This window comes from Macrotis lagotis, chromosome 1 (assembly GCF_037893015.1).
Source record: "Macrotis lagotis isolate mMagLag1 chromosome 1, bilby.v1.9.chrom.fasta, whole genome shotgun sequence".
NCBI lineage: Eukaryota > Metazoa > Chordata > Mammalia > Peramelemorphia > Peramelidae > Macrotis > Macrotis lagotis.
The window spans coordinates 16,827,527-16,850,667 of record NC_133658.1 but is presented as its reverse complement, the minus strand read 5'-3'; the positions used below and the strand labels follow the sequence as shown (position 1 = coordinate 16,850,667).

At 45.1% G+C, this 23,141-nt stretch overlaps 1 protein-coding gene across 1 annotated transcript in view; it reads left to right on the top strand.

Moving 5' to 3' along the window:
* The first annotated feature begins 1,563 nt into the window (after window positions 1-1,563).
* The window catches only part of DPYSL2 (dihydropyrimidinase like 2), a 104,067-nt gene continuing 82,489 nt past the window's right edge, over window positions 1,564-23,141 (top strand). Inside the window, exons 1-3 of the mRNA XM_074195208.1 lie at window positions 1,564-1,735; window positions 7,090-7,178; window positions 12,069-12,253. Of these exons, the coding sequence (XP_074051309.1) occupies window positions 1,697-1,735; window positions 7,090-7,178; window positions 12,069-12,253 (313 nt within the window). The 5' untranslated portion in view covers window positions 1,564-1,696. The remainder of the gene's footprint in view (window positions 1,736-7,089; window positions 7,179-12,068; window positions 12,254-23,141) is intronic.

Genomic DNA, 23,141 nt, shown 5'->3' with positions numbered 1-23,141 from the left:
AACGAAGGTTAGATTCTGTGAATCTGAAGGTCCTTCCAATAAGTGACACCTGAGGTGAGGTTTAGACCCCCCCCTGGTCCTTCCCTTTCATGGTGCCACAAGGGCCCTGGGTAGCCGGCCTCAGGGAAGTCACCGGCCCTTGTTGGACCAGTTTTCTCTTCTGTAAAAGGCAGGTTGGCATCTCGAGGGCCCTTCCCTTTCATGGTGCCACGAGGGCCCTGGGTAGCCGGTGCAGCTGGCTGTGGGACCTCAGGGATGCCACCGGCCCTTGCTGGACCAGTTTTCTCTTCTGTAAAAGGCAGGTTGGCATCTCGAGGGCCCTTCCCTTTCATGGTGCCACAAGGGCCCTGGGTAGCCGGCGCAGCTGGCTGTGGGACCTCAGGGATGCCACCGGCCCTTGTTGGACCAGTTTTCTCTTCTGTAAAGGCAGTTTGGCATCTCGAGGGCCCTTCCCTTTCATGGTGCCACACAGGCCCTGGGTAGCCGGCGCAGCTAGCTGTGGGACCTTAGGGAAGTCGCTGTCCTTTGCTGGGTCACATTTTTTCTTCTATAAAACGAAGGTTAGATTCTGTGAATCTGAAGGTCCTTCCAATAAATGACACCTGAGGTGAGGTTTAGACCCCCCTGGTCCTTCCCTTTCATGGTGCCACAAGGGCCCTGGGTAGCCAGTGCAGCTGGCTGTGGGACCTCAGGGATGCCACCGGTCCTTGTTGGACCAGTTTTCTCTTCTGTAAAGGTAGGTTGGCATCTCGAGGGCCCTTCCCTTTCATGGTGCCACGAGGGCCCCGGGTAGCCGGCGCAGCTGGCTGTGGGACCTCAGGGATGCCACCGGCCCTTGTTGGACCAGTTTTCTCTTCTGTAAAAGGCAGGTTGGCATCTCGAGGGCCCTTCCCTTTCATGGTGCCACGAGGGCCCCGGGTAGCCGGCGCAGCTAGCTGTGGGACCTCAGGGATGCCACCGGTCCTTGTTGGACCAGTTTTCTCTTCTGTAAAGGCAGGTTGGCATCTCGAGGGCCCTTCCCTTTCATGGTGCCACAAGGGCCCCGGGTAGCCGGCGCAGCTGGCTGTGGCACCTCAGGGATGCCACCGGCCCTTGCTGGGCCACCTGCAGTCTCCCGATCCTGGGGGGCGGCTCCCTGGGCCCCCGGGCGCGGGGCGTGGCGGCCGCAGCCTCCCCGCGCAGTCGGAGGGTCGGGGCTCCGCAGGGCGTGGCCGGCCTCCGCAGCGCGGCCTCGGCAGCGCGGCCCCGGCCATTGGCTCGGCCACGGTCACCCCAGCGGGGCCGCCGCCGCCCCGGTCCGCCCCTCCCCCCCGCGCCGGGGCCGCGGCCGCAGCGGCGCGGGGGGCCTCGCCCCTCCCCTCCCCCGGGCCCCGCCCCTCGGCGGACCCAGCCCCCCGTTGCCGCACTGGCCCGCTCATTTGCATAGCCCTCGGCTTCCGCCAATCAGCGGCCGCCCCCGCCGAGGCGGCCGGCTCGGGCCGGGGGGGCAGGGCGTGGCGGCTGACGCATGCGCGCGGCCGCCCGGCGCCCGGCTCTCGGCGCGGCCGCTCGCCCCGCCCCCGCCCCCCCTTGTGCTGGAGCCGGGCTGGGCTGGAGCAGAGGAAGAAAGAGCGGCGGCGGCGGCGCGGGCGGCGGAGCTGCAGTGTGCCCGGCTAGCGGCCTCCCAGCGGGCACAGCCGGCCCCCGCGAGGGCGCCATGTCGTACCAGGGCAAGAAGAACATCCCGCGCATCACGGTGAGTGGCGCGGCGCCCTTGGTGCGGCCGGGGCGCCAGGCGCGGCCCCTCGGGGCCGGGGATGCTCCGGCCCGGGGCCCAGCCCAGGGGGCCGGGCCCGGGGGGCCGGGCTGCGGAGGGGCTGCCCCGGGGCCGCAGGGGGGACGGGTGCCAGGCGCGCCCCTCCCGACAGCGGGGGGTCCCCTTCCCCTCCCCCCCAGAGGAAGGAGGGTGTGTGCGGGGCGGGGTGGGGGGGCAGGAGGGAGGGGGGGAGCGCAGGAGGGATGGGGGGCAGGAGGGATGGGGGGAGCGCAGGAAGGATGGGGGCAGGAGGGATGGGGAGCGCAGGAGGGATGGGGGAGCGCAGGAGGGATGGGGGGCAGGAAGGATGGGGGGCAGGAGGGAGGGGGGGAGCCCATGAGGGATGGGGGCAGGAGGGATGGGGGGCAGGAGGGAGGGGGAGCGCAGGAAGGATGGGGGGGGCAGGAGGGAGGGGGGAGCCCATGAGGGATGGGGGCAGGAGGGATGGGGGGCAGGAGGGATGGGGGGAGCGCAGGAAGGATGGGGGGGGCAGGAGGGAGGGGGGGAGCCCATGAGGGATGGGGGCAGGAGGGAGGGGGAGCGCAGGAAGGATGGGGGGCAGGAGGGGGGGAGCGCAAGAGGGATGGGGGCAGGAGGGGGGAGCGCAAGAGGGATGGGGGAGCGCAGGAAGGATGGGGGGGCAGGAGGGAGGGGGGCAGGGAGGAGGATGGAGCCGGGTCTGCGAGGCTCCATCCTTGGGGCTCCCTCGCCCCCGCCCCCCGGCGACATGTTTTTGTTGCCTCTCTTCTCCCTCCCCATGCCCGGGGGGTTTCCTCCCCTCCTCCCCTGGGTCCCCCAAGCTCTCTTCTCTTTGAGTCTTCTCTCCCCTCCTCACCCTACGCATTTCCTCCCCTCTTCTCCCTGCTCATCTCCCTTCTTCCCTCTCCTCCCTTCCCCTCCCTTATTTGTCTCCCTCCCTCTCCCCTTATTTTCTCCTCTCCTTCTCTCCCCCTTTCTGCCATTCTCTTTCCCCCCTTTCTTGCCCTCCTTCATTCTCTCATTCCCTTATTTCATCTCTTCCTCCATTTCTCCTCTCCCCTCACTATCTCATCATCTTTCCTGTCATTCTCTCCCTCCTCATTTCTCCTCTCCTCCTTCATCCCTCTCTTTCTCCTCATTTCGTCTTTCTTCCTCCATTTCCCCTCTCCCCCATGATCTCTTCTCTTTCTGTCCTCCTCTCTGCCCCTCCATTCCTCCCCTCCTTCATTTCCTCTTTCCCTTCATTTCATTTTTCTTCCTCCATTTCTCCTTTCCCCTCATTCTCTCTCCTTCTCTTTCCTGCCATTCCCTCCCTCCTCATTTTTCCTCTCCTCCTTCATCCCCTCTCTTTTCTCCTCATTTCGTCTTTCTTCCTCCATTTCTCCTCTCCCCCATGATCTCTTCTGTCAGTCTTTCCCCCTCATTTCTTCTTCTCCTCCTTTCTTCTTTCTTCCTCCGTTTCTCTTCTCTGTTATTCTCTCCCCATTTCTCCTCCTGCTCCTCCATTCCCTCTCTCCTCCCATTCCTTCTCTTCCCCTCCCAATCCCTCTCCTCCTCTCCCCTTCCTTCTCCCTCTCCTTCATTCCCTCTTTTTCTCCTCATTTCCTCTTTTTTCCTCCGTTTCCCCTCTCTGCCATTCTCTCCCACCTCATTTCTCGTCCTCCTCCTCCATCCCCTCTCTCCTCTCCCCTTCTCTCTCCCTCTCCCTGTCTCCCTCTCTTTTCTCCCTGGGCTTGGCGCTCTTTCTTCTGGCGCTGGCGATCTGGCGGGGCTCCTGGGTTCCCGAGCTCCCCATCCCCACCCATCCCTCCCCATCCCTCCCCATCCCTCCGCATCCCTCCCCATCCCTCCCCATCCCTCCCCCGCTTTGCCCCGGCCAGGGGTGGGGGGAGAAGGAAGCTGCCCTCCCTTTGCCCGCCCGCCAGCCCTGGCTCATACAAAGGGGCTTTGGTGGTAAGGCAGCGGCTGGAAGCTGGGGACAGCGCCTAAGTATTTGTCCGGAGGGAATGGCGCTGCTCCCAAGCCTCTACAGAACAGATGGCCCTGGAGCTCGCAGCCCCTCCAGCCCCGAAGAAAACAATGATGAGAAAGGGTGGGAGGGTGCCGCCGCTGCCGCTACTGCTGCCTCTGCTGCTGCTGTTGCTGCTGCCACCTTCCCTTCTCCCCTCCCCCCCTCCCCTTTTACAAACCATCACAAAAACAAATCCAGGGAGAGAGCTGGGAGCCCCAGAGATGAATTTTTGCCCCTCTCCCGCCCCCATCGTCCTCGCCTGGAAAAATCTTGCCAGCTCTTGTGGTGTGCATCCCTGAGTGGGGGGGGGGGGGAGGAAAAGGAGAGGGAGGGAGGGACAGAGAGAGGGAGGGAGAGAGGGCAGGCATTGTTATGTAACTCTATGTTTTTCTTCCCTCCTGGACCAGTTCCTGTGTAGGAGGGTGAGGGAAAGGCCTTGGACTGGTCCTGTCGGAAGGATGCTCTGTCGTGGGAGATCCCCTGGGCGTTTCTCCCAGCAGGGACCTTAGCTTGCCTTCCCAGGCTGGGCTCCTTCAGCCCAAAGGGCACACCCATCCCGGGCTTCTCTCCTTCCAGGGAGAAAGGAGGTGGGGGGGGAAGAGAAGAGATGGGGACCAGACGGATGTAAAGATGGAATTTGGGTGTGAGGTCTCTGGCAGGCTGGCCTAAGTGGGAACTGGATGCTTCCCCAGCTGAGGTGGTATTCCCCCGCCTTTCTCCAAGGAATGCTTTCTCTTCTGGAAGCCACTCAACATCCCTACTCTGAAAGAACTCAGGGGTGGAGGGGCTAGTTGGGGGGGGTGAAACTCAGGGGTATTGTGGAGTTGGCGGGCTAGATAAGCACACCTGTACCCCTTCTTTGGAGGGGGTCCCTATAAGTGAATCAATCCCATTTTGAAAAGGAAAGGGGAGAGAAAATAACAATCCACTCTAAAGATTCAGCTTTTGGAAGACTTTAGTGAAATTTTTCTTGGGAAAGAAAAATAAATCAGATTCCTTCCCCCTCTTTCATTCTCCACCCCTTCAGCCACCCCCCAACGGCATGCATAGAATAGATGATCCCTGCAGCATGACCAGGAATTACAAGGAACAGGTCTGCTGAACTTGGATGATAAGGCTTTGGAAGGGCTCTCAGAAGTCATGACTACTTCTAACTACAGAAACTGAGGCTTAGGGAGTTTTAAAAGGTCACAGAATGCCCCTGGGGGGAAGGGGCTCAAGTATTACCTAGTCCTTCACTTTACATATAAGGAAACGGAGACCCAGAGGAGTTCCACCACAGAATCAGGCCTCAGATAATTAGGAGGGCTGGTCATTCTGATACTGCAGTGCCTCCTGGAATGATTGGCACAGGGCATGATCTGGTACCATTTCTGGAGATATGATGTAGCCTGAACTCTAGGGAATCTTTATTTATTTGCTTATTTGACACCTTATCTATAGTTGATTTTCTGAAAAGTTGAACTAGGGGAAAGACCTGCTATATATATATATATATATATATATATATATATATATATATTTAAAAGGTGTCAGTGGCCTTAAAACTTAAGAGCAGTCTGTGAGAGTAGTTTCTGGACTAAAGCAGACTTACAGAATAATCTCCTTTACCCACTCAGCCCCCAAAAAACTATTATTGCAGAGCCAAGGAAAGAGTACTGAGTTTGATTCCTAGCTCTTCAACTTACTTACCTGTGTGACCTTAGGTAAGTCCCCTTTGTGGGCTTCAGTTTCCTCATTTGTAAAGGGGAAAGCATTACATTTGATGGACTAGTCCCTTCCAGTTCTAGATCCAGAATGGTTTGTGATCCTGTTTTTAATATGTTCAAATTTATCACCCATATGCAAACCTCTGAATCTTTATATCCATCCTAATTTCTCTCTCTCTCTCTCTCTCTCTCTCTCTCTCTCTCTCTCTCTCTCTCTCTCACACACACACACACACACACACAATTCCCCAGGGGTGAATTTCCTAGGGAACATGCACTCTGAGATATGCAGATTCGGCTACCATTTGATTGACATCTTTGAAGGTAGCACCCTCCTTGATAGGCATAATAGAATTCCAATTGCCATCCTAGAGTCTGGGGGTGAGCCAGAGATTTGTCACTTGACCATTCCATTGATAGCCAAAATATGAGGCTTTCTTTTAAACTTACAGTCCCATAAAATGACATATCTGGTCCAACTTGCACGGCTTCTATGTAATCCAAAATAATAGAAGTTTGTGAACATATGATATTAATTTTGCATTTAATTGAGAACAGTTGGGGGTGGGGTGGGTCATACTATATTTCTACTTCTCTTCCCAGCCTCCCCTGAGGTTGTTGACTAGCTTTCTCAGACATTCTCAGACATACCTGCCAAGGAGATGATAAGGGGAATTAGACCTTTGTAGTGGGGAGCTGGTGGCCATATTTGCTGTCACTTCTGCATTTCCAGAGATGCTTTTCTGTTTTACATCCCCTTGGTAGTTCTTGAATTATTGTAGGGGGAGGGGAGAGAGAGAGAGAGAGAGGGGAGGGCAGCATAGGAAAGTTGTCCTGGAAGTCAGGAAGACCTGGCTTCAAGTCCTGGGATCAAGTCCTGCATCTGGCCCAGTGGCTTTGTGACTCCCATCTGTCATCTATCTAACCTTGCCTGTGTCCACACAACTCTCTTAGATGGTTGAGTTTCAGAAAAGATGCTGATCTGATTTGATAGAGGGAGTTTCCTCACCTGAAAATATCCAGTCATCAACCCTAATAAGAAAAATAATCAAAGATTCTTCCTTACTTCTCTGCTACTTTGTAATTTTTCTAGAAGAGAAGAGTCATTAGAAAGGACCCACTGGTTTGGAACCTTGCTACAGCTGGCTTAAATGAGTTTGTTTTTGTTGAGTTACCAATAGCAACCGACTTTTCGTCAATTTTTCTGACTGTAATTGGCTCAAATTTAGCCAAGAAGTGACTTTACTATGTGTGGGTGTGAATAATAATGTAAAAAAAAAAGAGGATCTGTTGGAAAACCATTATCTATTCCATCTGAAACTGTATTCCCTACTTTTCAATGGGGTGATTGTTTGAGTTGGTTTTTTTATGAGCTTGCAGGGATGACAATACTAAAAAAACCTCTTTTATCTAGGAAAAGCTGTTGGCTTTACAGGGGAAATGCAGGGTGATCATATGCAGTCTCACCCTTCTGCCTGAGTTTGGCTCCTGAATGGCTTCTCCCAGTATCTCCTGGGACTAACAGGTTTTCCATCTCCCTCCTCCGATTCTGAGTGAATCAGATGATAGTGACCGGTTTTCTTCTCTTATTTTAGAGTGATCGACTTTTGATCAAAGGCGGCAAAATCGTGAATGATGACCAGTCCTTCTATGCAGATATTTATATGGAAGATGGGTTGATAAAGTAAGTTTGCTTTCTTTTCTGCTGATGCTGTCATTTTCATTTTTACTTTTATGATTTACAAATTTTATAGCTTTTTACATCATTTCTGAACATTTCATTGCTGTCACCAGCCAAGGAAGAAACACAGTTAAGTAAAAGTCATGGTTACATTGACAATATTTGTATTATTTCCCCTGAATATACATTATTTAGAACACATATAACTTTTTTTTTTTACAAGACAATGGGGTTAAGTGGCTTGCCCAAGGCCACACAGCTAGGTAATTATTAAGTGTCTGAGGCCGAATTTGAACTCAGATACTCTTGACTCCAGGGCCAGTGCACTACCCACTGTGCCATCTAGCCATCTCCACATATGACTTTTTTTAATTAGAGATTTTGTTTATTTTGAGTTTTACAATTTTTCCCCTAATCTTACTTCCCTCCCTCCACCCCCACAGAAGGCAATTTGCCAGTCTTTACATTGTTTCCATGGTCTACATTGATCCAAATTGAATGTGATGAGAGAGAAATCATATCCTTAAGGAAGAAACATGAAGCATAAGAGATAGCAAGATCAGACAATAAGATAGCAGGTTTTTTTTTCTAAATTAAAGGAAATAGTCCTTGGACTTTGTTCAAACTCCACGGTTCTTTATCTGAATACAGTTGGGATTCTCCATTGCAGACAGCCCAAAATTGTCCCTGCTTGTTGCACTGATGGAACGAGCAAGTCCATCAAGGTTGATCATCACCCCGATGTTGCTGTTAGGGTGTACAGTGTTTTTCTGGTTCTGCTCATCTCACTCAGCATCAGTTTATGCAAATCCATCCAGGCTTACATATGACTTTTAAGAGTAGAAAGTGTGAGCCTTTCCTACTCCCTCTTAAAATGTTTTAGATGAGGAAATTGAGACTACAGTTTTAAGTGGCTTGTCTAAGGCCACACAGTGAGTTTGTAAAAGGAGTAGAATCACTGTAACCCAAGCTCCTGGTTTACTTCAGTATCGTTTGTACTTCTATATAAGCCTGTTAGCCAGGATTATATTATTGTAGCATTTTAGTGTTTTAGCGCTCTTTGATATCATCTCATCCAGTCTCATAATTTTATCATTAAAGAAACAAATTTGAGGTGCTGGAAGGGTATTACTAGTGAAATGAAGGTTCCAAAGACAGTAAAAGAGTCAGAATTTGAATTCAGGTCTTTGAACATCTACATCCAATGCCCTTTCTATTATGCCCTGCAATACTACATTTTCCAAGATAGGATCTTAGATTTTGAGCTGGAATGATTCTTTTTTTTCATTTGTTTTATTATTATTTTATTTGGTTTTATTATTATTATTTATTATTGTTTTTATTATTATTAAGTGTCTGAATCCAAATTTGAATTCAGGTCCTCCTGACTCCAGGGCTGTATCCACTGTGCCACCTAGCTGCCCTCTTGAAATGATCTTTAAAGGTCATCTAGCCCAACTTTCTTATTTTACAGATAAGGAAATTGAGGCCCAGAGAACCCAGCCAGTGGTCAAATAGGTAGTAAGCTCAGGGCTGTAATTCTGACTCCCTTGACTCTAAATCCAGTGTTCTTTCCACTGTAACATCAAGACCTTAAATTCATTAATATAATACTTCAATCTTTCCAGGATGGGCAGTTTTCTTAGTCTGTGTACTCTCATGGCTAATACAAATCAGAACCATTTTACTCCACTTTAAGATGTGGTGCATGGCCTTTGAGAGTGTCTTAAGTCAAACCATTTATCATGTGGTGATCAAATTGTAATTGAATCTCCCCAGGCTGGCCCTCAGACCTCAGATCCTCAACTCAAAGGCCTTCTAGTTCACTTGTTCTGGGAGGGACTACAATAGCCTTCAGGAACCCACCTTCCTACCAAGATGAAGAGAGATCCAGGAAGTAGCAGATAGCAGATACCTGCTATCTGGTTTTAATACGCTTTTTGACAAGTAACATGAATTTGAATATATATGATAGAATGAATTTGAAATATTCCATTTTGGAAAGTTTAGAATTCAAAGTGAAATGAACAGTTTGATTTTTCTTCCTGTTAGAGAAGAGTTCCAACCAGAGCAAGTTGGAAGACAACCTAGGTCTCTGGGGAGGTGGGACTCACCAGAGGGGGGAGCTTTCATGATGTTTTGCACTCCCAGTTTTTTCCTCCTCAGGAGACTGGATTTATGGGAATTCCCAGGTAGCTAAGTATTCTTAATTTAGTTGAAAACACATCTTTATTTCTTATTCAAATATTCAGCCTATGGTATGTTAAGTGTTCCAAAGGCTCCCTTGGAATGTGGCGCTTTGGAGTGCTTTGCTCCAATGGGGATCGTAAAACAGGAATGTGACCAGTTCTTTTGGCTTAGCACATCTGCTTTCTTAATCAGGGGTCCAAGGAGGAGGTCATTTAATTAATTACTATGAGATACTGGAAACAAATCTTTGCTAATGGCCACTTTGGGGTCTCATTCTTAATTTTGCAAGGAACCCAGACAACTGCCCTTAAGTTGGCTGTGTGTTACCAAAGCAAAAACACAGACCGGCAAGGCCCTGGTGCCTCCAGGGTAGTCTTGACTCAAGGGACAGTTTAATGCATGCCAGGACAGAGGACTTGTCTGTATCATCTTCCCCTCCTCCACGCCATCTCGTCCTCAGAGTAGCTCACATGATGCTGGAGAAGAGGCACATCTGTCCGATGAGAGACAAACATTTCAGCACATGACATCTTCTTACTTCCCAGCCTGCCCTGGGTAACAGAACATTGCCAGAAATGGGGCGGCCTGGAGAGACTCTCATTCTCTTTTTTTTCAAGTGGGAATTCCCAAGTGGTATTGACTAGCAATACCTATTTATTTATTGTGGGTCAATCCATATTTATTGTGAGCCAGGCAGTCTGCTAATGTTGGGTTATCACATCTCCACCTCTAACATAGTTCTTCTGAGCTTTAGGTAGTCCCCCCCAGCTCCTCCCCCTTCCCACCAGGGTCTCAGTGTTATGTTTTCTGAATTCTCCTGAGCCAACACGGCAGCCCAGTTACTCACCGGTTTGGAAGCATCACCACCTGCACTTTGTCTCCATTGGTTTCCAAAAGAGTGTGGGGAGGAGAAATCAACCAAGGACTCTTGAATGAAGTGGAGACCCAACACAGCTCCGAGATGCTGTGGGAACTTTAGTTTTGGGGGTTGATCCAGATCTTGGATATCACTAGTGTGGGAGAACTGGTAGGGAAACTCCCTACACTGATATGAATGAATGAATAAATGAAAAAACATTTATTAAATTTTTACTCTGACTAAAGAACTGCTATCTTAGAAAGTTAGCAGTGACTTATCCAGGGTCATATGGTTAGTATATGTCAAAGGCAGCAGGATTTAAAACTCAGGTCTTTTTGGATCTTAGACCAGCCTTCAATTCCCTGACTCCCTGCCTTTTCAGTGTGGAAGATCCTGGAATCATAGGTAGAGAGCTACAAGGGTCTTAGAAACCATCTGGCCCAACTTCTAAATTTTACACATAGGGTAACTGAGGCCAGAACAGGAAAACACCATGCCAAGATCACATAGCTAGGAATTGGTAGGGCTTGAATTTGAACCCACTAATACTAGGGACATTTTCTATAAATTCTCAGTAGTCCTGTTACACACACACACACACACTGCACATGCACACACATACATATAAAAAATAAAAATAACATTTATATACTTATGAATATATTTATATACTATATATTTATATAAATAGTAAGATTTATATATTGGAGAAGTTTGTTCATAGATTTATAAATATTGCATATATATAATTTTATATGTATATATCTATATATGTCTATATTTTTAGATTTTTTTCTCTCCCTTTCTATGTCTCTGTCTCTCCCTTTCTATTCCTCTCTCTCTGTCTCTCTCCCTTTCTCTCTCTCTCTCTCTCTCTCTCTCTCTCTCTCTCTCTCTCCCCCTCTTTCTAGGTCTGTCTCTGTCTTTCTCTCTCTGTCTCTGTCTCTGTCTCTGTCTCTCTCTCAACCTCTATATCTATAAGTAGCTAATGGAATAAGTCCATTATTCAAATCTTTCCTCATGAAGAGAGAACATCTGAGTGACTCAGTGGGTAGAATATTGTTTTTAGAACTTGGAAGACTTAAGTTCAAATCTGACCTCAGGCATTTTCTAGCTGTGTGCCTCTGCACCAGTCACTTCACCTCTGTTTGTCTCAATTTCTTTCACTGTAAAATGGGGATAATAGCACCAAGCTTTCAGAGTTCTGACACACAAAAAGAGATAATGTTGGTAAAGTGCTTAGCATAGTATCAGGTTACTAAAAGCTGTATAAATGCTAGCTATTTTATTCCTATTCTTATTAAAATGAAGTCTTTTATGGTTCTGTCCTAACTCCCCTCCCCTCCAGAAGAATTCTCAGAGGCCTTCTGCAGAATTACAACTTATTCTGTGATAGCATTTTAGTGATATTTTGAGGATACTAATATTAAATTTAATCTTTTGAGAGATCTGTGATTCCATCCATGTGTATCCTCTGTCCTTGGATGGTGGCAGTCACTTTAAAAAAGTTTTTTTAAGTATTGCTATGATCCCAGAATGAGTTACCCAGAAAGCTAATGGTCAGCCTTCTGGGGATGATGGTCATCATGATATGGTGACCTACAGACACTGAAGCATCTTCTTAGAAATCAAAATAAATAATTTAGAAAAACAAACTCAGAATTCCCTCAGTCCCGATCCTGGTCTCCGGGAGGTGTTTTGCTTTAGAGGCTAGTGATGCCCCAGAGACAGTGATGCCCCAGAGACGGTGATGCAGTAGAGCTGGGCTACCTGATCTGATGAACTGTTGTATTGATGACTCTTTGTAATGATCCCCCTCACGTACTCAATCCTGTTTAATCCAGGCAAATAGGGGAGAACCTGATTGTGCCCGGAGGGGTGAAAACCATTGAAGCCCATTCCAGGATGGTGGTACCCGGTGGTATCGATGTGCATACCCGTTTCCAAATGCCAGACCAGGGAATGACTTCGGCTGATGACTTCTTCCAAGGAACAAAGGCCTCCCTGGCAGGAGGCACCACAATGATCAGTAAGATGAATCTTTGTTTTATTTTCAAACTGACCTTTTAACTTGCTGGAGACATTCTGATCTGAGGATAAGCCTCCATTGTTTGGGGTGAATTTCTAAAACACTGGGAGTTGGCTTTTGATCTAGTCGATGCCACCAAGGAAGGGAGGGAGGGGGTTGGGATGCCATCTCTGGGGACCTGATATTTGATGGTACATTTTCTGGTGGTCTCTGAATTTTCCCAGTGACCAATGAGGAGGCCTTTGGTTTCTCTGGTGAATTTCTGTAGGGAGAGAGGGCCTTTTGTCATCATTTTGGATTTGTTTTCCTCAAACAAAAATGTGATTCAGTTGGGGATTATTTTCAGAACAATGCAGTCATTTTTTGCCTAATCCTCTGATCTTGGATTCTTATAAAAAAATCCAAATTGTCAGTGGCTTTGTTATTAAATGTTAAATATAGTATCTTCTGGTTACTCTTGACCTCTTGGTAGCATAGCATTCTGGGAATGAGGATGGGAGACAGTAATATAGGACAAGGGAAACTCTTGAATTCTTTCTCCATTGACATGGGAAGTAATGAGGATCATTTTTTGGACTGGGTTAGAAATGAATTAAGGATCTTTCTGAGGACTAGGGTGGGATAGGATTGCATAAAGCCTTCCTTAAAATAGGCAACTCAATATACAGTCTTATGAGTTCAAAGATGTTTCTATTGACTCATGTCATTTATTGGGTATTTTTATTTGCCTCCCCCTACCCTATAATGGGGAGGAAGGGTCATTTATTCTTTTATATGGCCCCTTTCTGGATCATCATAATCCCAAAGATGGAGGACACCTAGCTGCTAAGTGGCCCACATTGGAAAAGAACCCATTACTTTGGTCTTACTAGGATAGGGTGTAGGTAGCACAGAGGTTACAAGCTACCTAGCCCATTGACTCTAGTTTGCAGATCTTGGAATATGCAATGAACTCTTTTTCAGAATTGTACTAGTTCTGTGTAAACCTGGGTAAACCCTTTAACTTCTCTGAACCTCAGTTTCCTTATTTGTATAATGGGGATAACGATCCAGCAACACCTTCTTAGAGTGTAGATGAGACTCAGATGGTGGAAATGTCTCTCATTGTGGTTGGGTTTGGGTTCTTTTTGTTATTAGCACCATGTCATAGCACCATGCCATACCCAGTTCCTCATCCAATTGAGTTGACCAGACACAGATGTGGAGAGAGAAGTGAGGAGAGAAAGCAAGTACTAGTTTCCTCATATCTAATAATCCAAAAGTAAAGCTGACACTTTGAATGCCCCTGCTGGGAAGGGGCCTTAGAATATAACATGGAACATAAGTTGGAAGGACCATTAAAACATAGAACATCAGAGATGGAGGATTCTTAGAACAAAGACTGTCAGAGCTCAGAAGAACTTTAGAACATAGAACACTGAAGTAGAAGAGGCCTTGAGTATAGAATATCAGAACCTCAGGAGCTTTACAACACCGAATCAGAATTAGAAGAACCCTTGGACATAGATCATAGAACACTAGAATTGAAGGACTTAGAGTATCAGAATTGAAAGAAACCTTAGAACAAAGAACAACAGACCTGGGGAGTTCTTGGAATAAAGGACATCAAAGCCAGAAGGGGTCTTAGAGCAGCAGAGCTAGGTAAAATCTTAAAATGTAAGATATCACAACAGGAGGAAGCTTAGAACCTTCAGAGCTGAAGAGACCTTCAAACACAGGACATCAGAATAGCAGGGGCCCTGGAACATGGAACACAGAAAATCAGTGCAAGAGGAGATTTTAGATCATAGAAGGTCAAAACTGGAAAAGTCATCAGCACATAGAACATTGAAGATTAGAGCTGGAAGAGACCTTAGAATGTTAACATGGAACACAGGAAGTCAGTAATGAGAGGAGCCTTAGGACATAGTGGGAAGGGATTAAAAGATGGATGATTCATATATCATTCCACCTAATCTGTTACTTAAACTAACGGTTTGATTTCTGAAAATGTAATTAGACTACCACCTCCCCCCCCATGTCTTCCATTGCCTTTAGCAGGTTGACCACATCCTCTGCTTAGTTTGGTCGAGGGAGGATGCCAGTCTATTGGCTTTATCTGAAGCACTTGCCTCAGTAGGGTTGGCGGTCTTGGGCCTGGTCTTCATTCCACCTGTTTATTTCACCCTCTTTCCGATCTTCTGACAGTCAGAGATGGTCCCACCCATGGTTTCTGGTTAGGCCTTCTGCCTAATTTCTACCTTTTTCTAGGTCTTACTGTGTGTTGTGGCTCCTGGCAGCTTCTCTGCCCTGGCTTCTGGAAATTGAAGCCCCAGCAATAGGCCGGTTGTTTGAATCTGTCCCCTCTGGGCCCCTGCACCAGGGAGCTTTTATCTAGTTAGGAGGTTTTGGCATCAAACCTAAACCTGAGTCTTGGAAGCTTTCAGCCGTTGCTCTTGGTTCTGGCCTCTGGATCAAGCAAAACCAAATGGATCTCTCCAACACAAGACAGCCCCTGAAATACTTGAATATCTCTCCCCACCCATGTCATCTTTTTTAGGCCCAATATCCCCGATTCCTTCAGTTGATTCACTTAAGACATGGACTTGAGATCACTGATGAAACTGGCTGCAGAATTGGATTCAATCTGCCAGACCCTTCTTTTACACTTGATTTAGAATTTTTTTTTTCCTGCAAGGCAATGGGGTTAAGTGACTTGCCCAAGGTCACAAAGCTGGGTGATTATTAAGTCTGAGGCTGGTTTGAACTCAGGTCTTCCTGACTCCAGGGCTGGCGCTCTACTGTGCCACCTAGCCACCCTTTGACTTAGGACTTTGCAGAGGTTTCTGAGAGAAGATTAAGATCTATTAGGTACACTGAGTCAGGACTTAGTAAAGCCCACTGGTTGGAGCAGGGGGTTTGCAGTCAGTGCTCCTGAGTGTGAATGCCAGATAGCCTGCTTACCACTTGTATGACCCTGAATAAATTACTTAACCTCTTGGTGCCTTGGTTTCCTCATCTATAAAATGAAGGAGTTTGCTAAGTGACCTCTAAGATCCCTTTAAGACTCAAGCTTATATGATCTTATTCCTGAGATCCTGGGAGCTAAAGAGAAAGTCTTGCCCCAGATTTGTATCTAATTAGACTTCTCAAAGGATATACACTTACTTTCAGATTTTTTTTGAATTGCTTAGTGAGGCCTTCCTCTTTGTGGCTGCCTTCCCAAACATGCCCATTCATCCTAATTCTCTGTTCCTCTAATCAAGCTACCACCTCTTTCTCTGGTTTCTTGTTTTTTCTCATCCTGTTATTTATTTTTAAAATTTTTGCAAGGCAATGGGGTTAAGTGGCTTGCCCAAAGCCACACAGCTAGGTAATTATTAAGTGTCTGAGGCCGGATTTGAACTCAGATACTCCTGACTCCAGGGCTGGTACTCTATCCACTGTGCCAACTAGCTGCCCATATGCATTATTTTTTTTAGGTTTTTTTTTTTGCAAGGCAAATGGGGTTAAGTGACTTGCCCAAGGCCACACAGCTAGGCAATTATTAAGTGTCTGAGACCGGATTTGAACTCAGGTACTCCTGACTCCAGGGCTGGTGCTCTATCCACTGTGCCACCTAGCCACTCCTACTTATTTTTTTTAGTTTTTTTTTGCAAGGCAGTGGGGTTAAGTGACTTGCCCAAGATCACACAGCTAGATAATTTTAAGGCCAGTGCTCTATCTACTGCACCACCTAGTTTCCCCCATCCTGTTAGTTATTATTAGTTTAGCACAGTGACTAGAAAGACAGCCTCAAAGCCGGAAGACTCAGATCAAGTCTCTCCTCTGAACACATGCTTAGTGCTATTGAAGTCATTCACGTGTCCTACATAAATCTCTAAGAAAGAGGTTTTAAATCATTCTTATTGTACTAATGGAATTGAATTTATCTTTTAATCCTGTGTATTATATTTGAGGGACTTAAAAGCATTCATCTGAGAGGGGATCCATAGACTTCCCTAGACTTTCAAGTCAATGACTTGCCCAGGGTCACACAGATCATCTGGATCAGACATGGATAGAGTTAAGAACCCCTGGGTTCTTTTAAGACTGTATGTTTCTGAGGAGTTGCTGATCTTTGTTACTGAAGGATGTTTCTTCACTGGGAAGCTCTCCATTTCAGTTATTATTGACATCATTTTCTTTCAAAAGCAGTCTCTTCCAGTCTTTGATTTCTTCCTGGAGGGGGCAAATATTGTACTGACTGGACCTAGCCTTTATGACTAGACCAGGGTTCAAGGGAAGTGTTTGGGTGACTTCACATACCAGGAAACAGACTGAGCTCCTGGCTACGAAGGGGAAGTGAAAGAGATTTATGGCTTTGGTTGGGTCTGTAGAATGTAACTGTATTTTAATAAGGGCTTTGGAGACAGTCTGGTATAGCAGGAACAATCAGAAAGTTTCTGGCCATGAGTTGGGGTATATTGACAAGCCATGTGGTCCCCTGTACCCTCAGCTAAGTGACCCTACAGTGGAGAGGGCATTAGACTTGCAGTCAGCGAGACAAGCTTAAATCACTTTACCCTGTTTGCCCCAGTTTCTTCTTCTGTCAAATGATCTGGAGAAGAAAATGACAAACTACTTCAGAATTGTTGCCATGAAAACTCCAACTAGGGTCATGGAAAGTCAAACTTGACTGAATAAGAACAACAAATCCATCTCTGTCCTTTGCAGGGACATACAAAATATGGTCCCTGTCCTCAGTTAGTTTATATTGAAGGTAAGGGACTATCTTTTGCCACTTTTTGTCTTCTTGGCACAGTCTAGATGCTTAAAGATTGTTTATTGATTGCAGCCTGTACGCATATAAGTAAATTAAGAATGATTCAGAACAAATAAGTGTGCTAGGATGGGTTGGGTTGAGGGAATTGGGTTTAATAATTGTTTCCCTTTGAAGGCAACTGGGGCCGGGGATCCAAGCAGGGGAGGAGGAGAGGAGGGGGAGCATTGCAGGTGTAGAAGATAGAGAACCCATGGTAAATTTCTGAAGGCAGGAGATGGAGTATTGGGTGCATGCAGCAAAGTGAGAGTTGGCTAGCCTGGCTGGGGGGAAGGAATGTGTCATCTGCCTTGGAAACATCGCTTGGAGCCAGCTCAGAAAGGGCTTTCAATGCCAAGCAGAGAGGTCTGCACTTCATTCTAAAGCTGATGGGGAACCTCTTTGGCCTCCTGAGAAGAGGAGTGATGTCGTCAGACTTGAACTTTGGGAAGATCATTTTGGTAACCATGGGAAAGATGCATGGGAGAAAAGGGACTCTGGAGGCAGGGAGACCAATAGTACAGTAAAGTTTCAATAGTTCGATAAAGAGTTAATAAGGGAGTGAACTAGGGTAGTTGTGGCAGGAGTAGGAAAAAGGGAACCAAAGAGAGAGATGTTGAGAATAGGAAATGACCAAGATCTGGCAGCGGGTGACCATGGATGGGGAAGAAAAGGGAAGAGTTTGGGATGACTCTTGAGTTATAAGTGTCTATGACTAGATAAATGGGGCTATCTTCAACAGAAATAGAGAAGTTGGGGGAAGAGTAGCTTTAACTAGGAAGGAAATCAGTATTTATAAAAGTACCCACTAGCACTGTGCTAAGTGTTCTACAAATGTGGATCTGTGATTATTCCCATTTCATAGTTGAGGAAACTGAGGTATATAGAAATGAAGGGACTTGTCCAGAGTTACATAGGTGTGTGAGGCCGGATTTGAACTAGTCTCCCTGACTCCAGACCCAGTACTCTGTGCACTGACAAATTACAACTTAGACATGTAGAACTTTGCTTTGGGACATTCAGTTGGTGATGACCAATAAGCGGTTGGTGATGTGGATCTGGAGCCTGGAAGAGAGATTATGGCTAGATATATTGACCTTGTTGCCTACTGTATAGGATGACAGTTGAATCCATAAGAACTGATGAGCTCACCTAGAGAGAAGAGGGGGCCCAGGACTAAGCCTTGGGTTTCACCCTTACATAGGGCTTGGGGCATGGATGGCAAATCTGTAAAGAAAGTAGTCAGATAGGTAGGAAGAGGACTTTAGGACTTCATTTCTGAGATTGGTTGTATTAGACTATATGTTACTTGAGGGTAGAGCTCAGTTTTAATTCTGGTTCCAGCACTATAAAATACCAGGATGAAATAGGACCCTAAATCTTGGAGTAGTGAGATTATCAAAAAGGAATGAATAGTCAGTTGGGACAGAGAGATTGAGAAGGATGAGGCTGAAGAAGAGGCCATTGGGTTTGGTAATAAAACATTATTGGAGACAAGGTCCCTCGTTAAGTGGCTGTCAAGAGATGGAGATCCTTGCACCGGGTGCCACCGGGAGCCCTGTCACCTCCCACAGTGTGACGCAGCTCCATCGGACGCCCAAGAGTACGCTAAATGTAGCTTATTGAAAAATGGTGGTGGGGGCAGGGGGGACTGAATTAGCAGCACAAAATAACATTATTGCCACCGAGACAGAGCTGCCTATTGAGGGTTGCACAATGGAGCCGTTGTAGGGAGGCCCCAGCTGAGGGCAGGGGGGCCACCCTTTGCCCTTTTCCCTTTAGTCTCTGGTTAGACCGAAAACTATAACTTTTCCAGTAGAATTCATGAAGTGGTGATGAGGCATCCTGGAGATGTTGATCTAGACCCTGACCTATGGATTGCTTTCTAGCTGTTTTCTAAACACATAGAAATCACCGAGATGAGTCAGGGTACCCAATGGCTCCAGGGAGCAAGTCGTTTTGCAGAGGAAGAAACTGAGGTAATAGGAAACGGAAGTGACTAATTGTGTGTTACATCTTAACAGTGTTGATGTTGGCTGGAGAGGGTCCAATTAGCCTGCAAGTAACCTTGGACATCCTGGGCCTGTAATTCTTGGATATATCATAAATAATAATAGTAACAGTACCAACAGTAATAATCAGCATTTATACAGTGCTTCCGAATTTGCAAAGTATTGACAAGGAACCTCAGAAAATCCCCATGAGGCAGATGCCCTTATAATCCTCATTGTACAATTGAGGAAGCGGGCTAAGAGTGATTAGCTATGACCCCTGCAGTGCAGTGGCAGGAATCAAATTCATCTCTTCTTCAGCCCTGTAGTCATTCTGCCATCTGACTGTGGTGTGGTAGAAAGATTCTTGGTTTTGGAATAACAGGGACAGAGATTTAGAGACAAAGGGGCTCTGGAGATCATTTTATAGAGGAAACAAATGAACCCCAGAGAAGGACGATGTTTTGCTAAGTCAATCCAGGTCACTAGCAAAGTGGGGATTCAAACCCAAATGTTCTGACTCCAAAACCAACAGACTTTGAGCGAGTCATCTTGTCTCCTCCATTAGAGCTGACTTAATCCTGCCTTTACCATTAAATCCTGGCTCTGCCACATCCTAGCTTTGATAGCGTGGGCAAATGTCTTTCTTTCTTGGGGCTTCAGTTCCCATTTTTTAGCCAGTTATTGCTTTGGAGAATTAATGAACAAAAGAAAACCATTATTATTAATAATAATAGCCAATATTCATATTGTGCTTTAAAAATATTAGCAGTTTGCAACATGGCTTATAAATATTATCTCATTTAATCTTCACAAGAGCCCTGGGAGATAGGTGCTATTATTATTCTTCTCATTTTTCAGAAGAAGAAACTGAAGCAGACAGGTAAAGTGACTTGCCTAGGGTCACACAATTAGTAAGCATCGAGGTACGATTTGAACCCTGGTCTTTTTGACTCTAGGACCAATGCTTTTTCTATTGTGGTGCTACCTCATTTCTTTTCCTCCAGTATTTTTCCTGGGCTGGTACTTTTCTGGTAACTATGGTTACAAATATGGATTTTAATTGATATATTTTTACATTGCTTAGATTTTCTTCTTTATCTCTTCCTTGCATCTTCCCAGAGAGCAATTTGCTTTAATGAGGAATTAAAAAAAAAGAGAAAAGAGGAAAAAATAGCAAAACAGTTTATTGAAAAAATTGAAATTACATGCAGTGTGTCACACTTTGGAAGTGCCTCCTTTGCTCCACCATTTCACCTCTGCAAAGGATTGTGGGAAAAGGTCTTCTCACAGTTCCTTTGGGGACACACTTATTCTTTATAATTTTGCAATATCTCTCTTCAGTTGTTTTGTGGTTCTTTTTATTTACATTGTTTAAGTATAGTAAATATTGTTTCCTTGGCTCTGCTTACTTTACTCTTCATCAGTTATATCAATCTTTCCAGTCTTCTCTGAATTTACCAGGCTTGTTTTTTAGAGCAAAGTAATCTTTTATTATATTCATGAGCCACAATTTGTTTATCCATTCCCTAATGGATGGATATCGACTTTGTTTCCATAAAAACTGCTGCTATAATTATTTTATTATAATACATAAACATATATGTCTAATTATCAATATGTATAAATAGAGAGCTATAAATATCATGAGCTTTTTTTCCTAATTAAGACTTTCAATGCCTAGCAGTGAAATCTCTGTGTCAAAAGGTTTAAATTTTAGTCCTTTAGGTAATTCCAAATTGATTTCTAGAATGGCTGTACCAATTCACAACTTCACCAATGGTGTATTAGTATGCCTACTTTTTTTTTTTTTTTGGTTTTGGTTTTTGCAAGGCAGTGGGGTTAAGTGGCTTTCCCAAGGCCACACAGCTAGGTAATTATTACATATCTGAGGTCGAATTTGAACTCAGGTCCTCCTGACTCCAGGGCCGGTGCTCTATCCACTGCGCCACCTAGCAATCCCTATGCCTACCTTTTCATCACCCATCTAACATTGACTCTTCCCATTTTTTCATATTTGTCAATTGTTAAAATCTATACAAAGCACATATATAAAGAGGAATCTTTGTTTAATACCATAATATTTATTCAAAATGAAAAGCAAGCATCATATTCAATGGGGATAGAGTAGAAGCTTCCTCAATAGATAGAGGCAGGTGGTGCCCTTTTTTTAATAATCATTTATATAGTTCTAGAAATGTGAGCAATTGTAATAAGGTATCATAATGAAATAAAAATGAATAAAAGCAGGCAATGCAGAGGCAAAGCTATCCCTTTTAGATGGTACAGTGGAAACCCACTAGACCAGAATTCAAATGTGGCTTCAGACACTTAGTTGTATAACAACTTAGTTGTATAGCACGTCACTGCCTTCTGTCTGACTCAGTTTCCTCATCTGAAAAAAGGGAATGATGAAAATATCTATCAATAACTGTGATGATAGAGTGAGGTATTTGTAAAACACTTTCCAAATCTTAAAATACCATATAAATAATTATATATTCATATGTAATATTAATAAGCTATATTTGCTGTTTTACCCAGAAAATGTCTATGAATCAATTAAGAGATTAATTGCGACAATAGCTTCAGCAAAGTTACAGTCTACAAAATAAATGCGCAAGAATAAACAATTTCTATTTGCTCACAAAATCTCAGAGGCATTAATAGGAAGGAAAATTCCAATCAAAGTAATCAAAAAATACATAAACTATGTGGGAGTCAATTGACTGAAGCACACTTGATTGCTTGCATAGATTCAATTAAAAAACACTACTAGGGTGGCTAGGTGGCACAGTGGATAGAGCACCGGCCCTGGAGTCAGAAGTACCTGAGTTCAAATTCGGCCTCAGACACTTAGTAATGACCTAGCTGTGTGGCCTTGGGCAAGTCATTTAACCCCCTTGTGTTGCAAAAGAAAAGAGAAAAACTTTTACCAAAACAAAATTTATGTAACTAGCCTGAGCAGAGAAGGAGTGGAGTTGGGGGGTTAAAAGCATCCTTCATATCAAATATCTCTGATAAGGGATTAGTATCCAAGGTACATAGGGTGTTCCAAGAGTCTTAATGTAGCTATAAGATTTAATCCCTTAAGTAGCTTAAGTTTTAATCCCTTAAAACTTCATTCCTACTTTTAGGATGCCCTATATTGAAAACTGAAAGAAACAAGAAGACTAAACACCATCCCCTGATGGAGACGTGCAAAGGATGTGAATAAAAATTTCTTTAAAAAAATTTGCAAGCTCTTTACAACTATGTGAAAGAATGCTCTAGATCACTAAGAGAAATGCAAATCAAAGCAACCTTGAGGTTTGACCTCCCTTTGCACCTCAACCAATTAATCAAAATCAATCCATTTGCACTAAACATCACTTAGCATCTACTATGTGCTAGGCTTGGTCTTAAATGTTGGTCATCTATCTATAAAATTTTATTAAGTGTCTACTATGATCCATTCATTGTGCTGGAAGACACTGAGAATACAAAGAGAGGCAAAGGCAGACCTTGCCCTCAAGGAGCCTATAATCTAATCGGGAAGTCAACACGCAAACATAGATTTATTTCTATAGCTATATCTCTATGGAGACATACATACGTATATATGTATGGATAGATGGATATATAGTGGATGTTCATGGATGTATATGGAGATATGTACATGTATATGTATTGGCATTTATAAATATAATGTAGGTATTTGGGTCTGAATAAGTATACACTTATTTACAGACCTATATATATATATAGCTATATATAGAGATCTATAGATCTAAATCTAGATACATACAAACACATATAATTCAAGCTATATATAGGGTAAATGGGAAATAATTTGCAGAAGGGACACACTGGAATTACAGGGCATTGGGGAAGGCTACCTATAAAGATGGAATTTCTTCATCTGATCACCTAGAGGATTAGCATTAGGTTTTCCAATGGGTTTCTTTGTTGAGCTTCTCTTTAGACCCCCATGTTCTACAATCCCTTTATAGAACATGGGGGTCTGGAGAGACGCTCAACACTTTGATATTTCTTTGAGTGGGATCAGAGACTGATGTTGACCATTTCAATTGGGGGAGATTTCCGAGCCTAGATTAATGGAAGCTTTTCCTGCAGT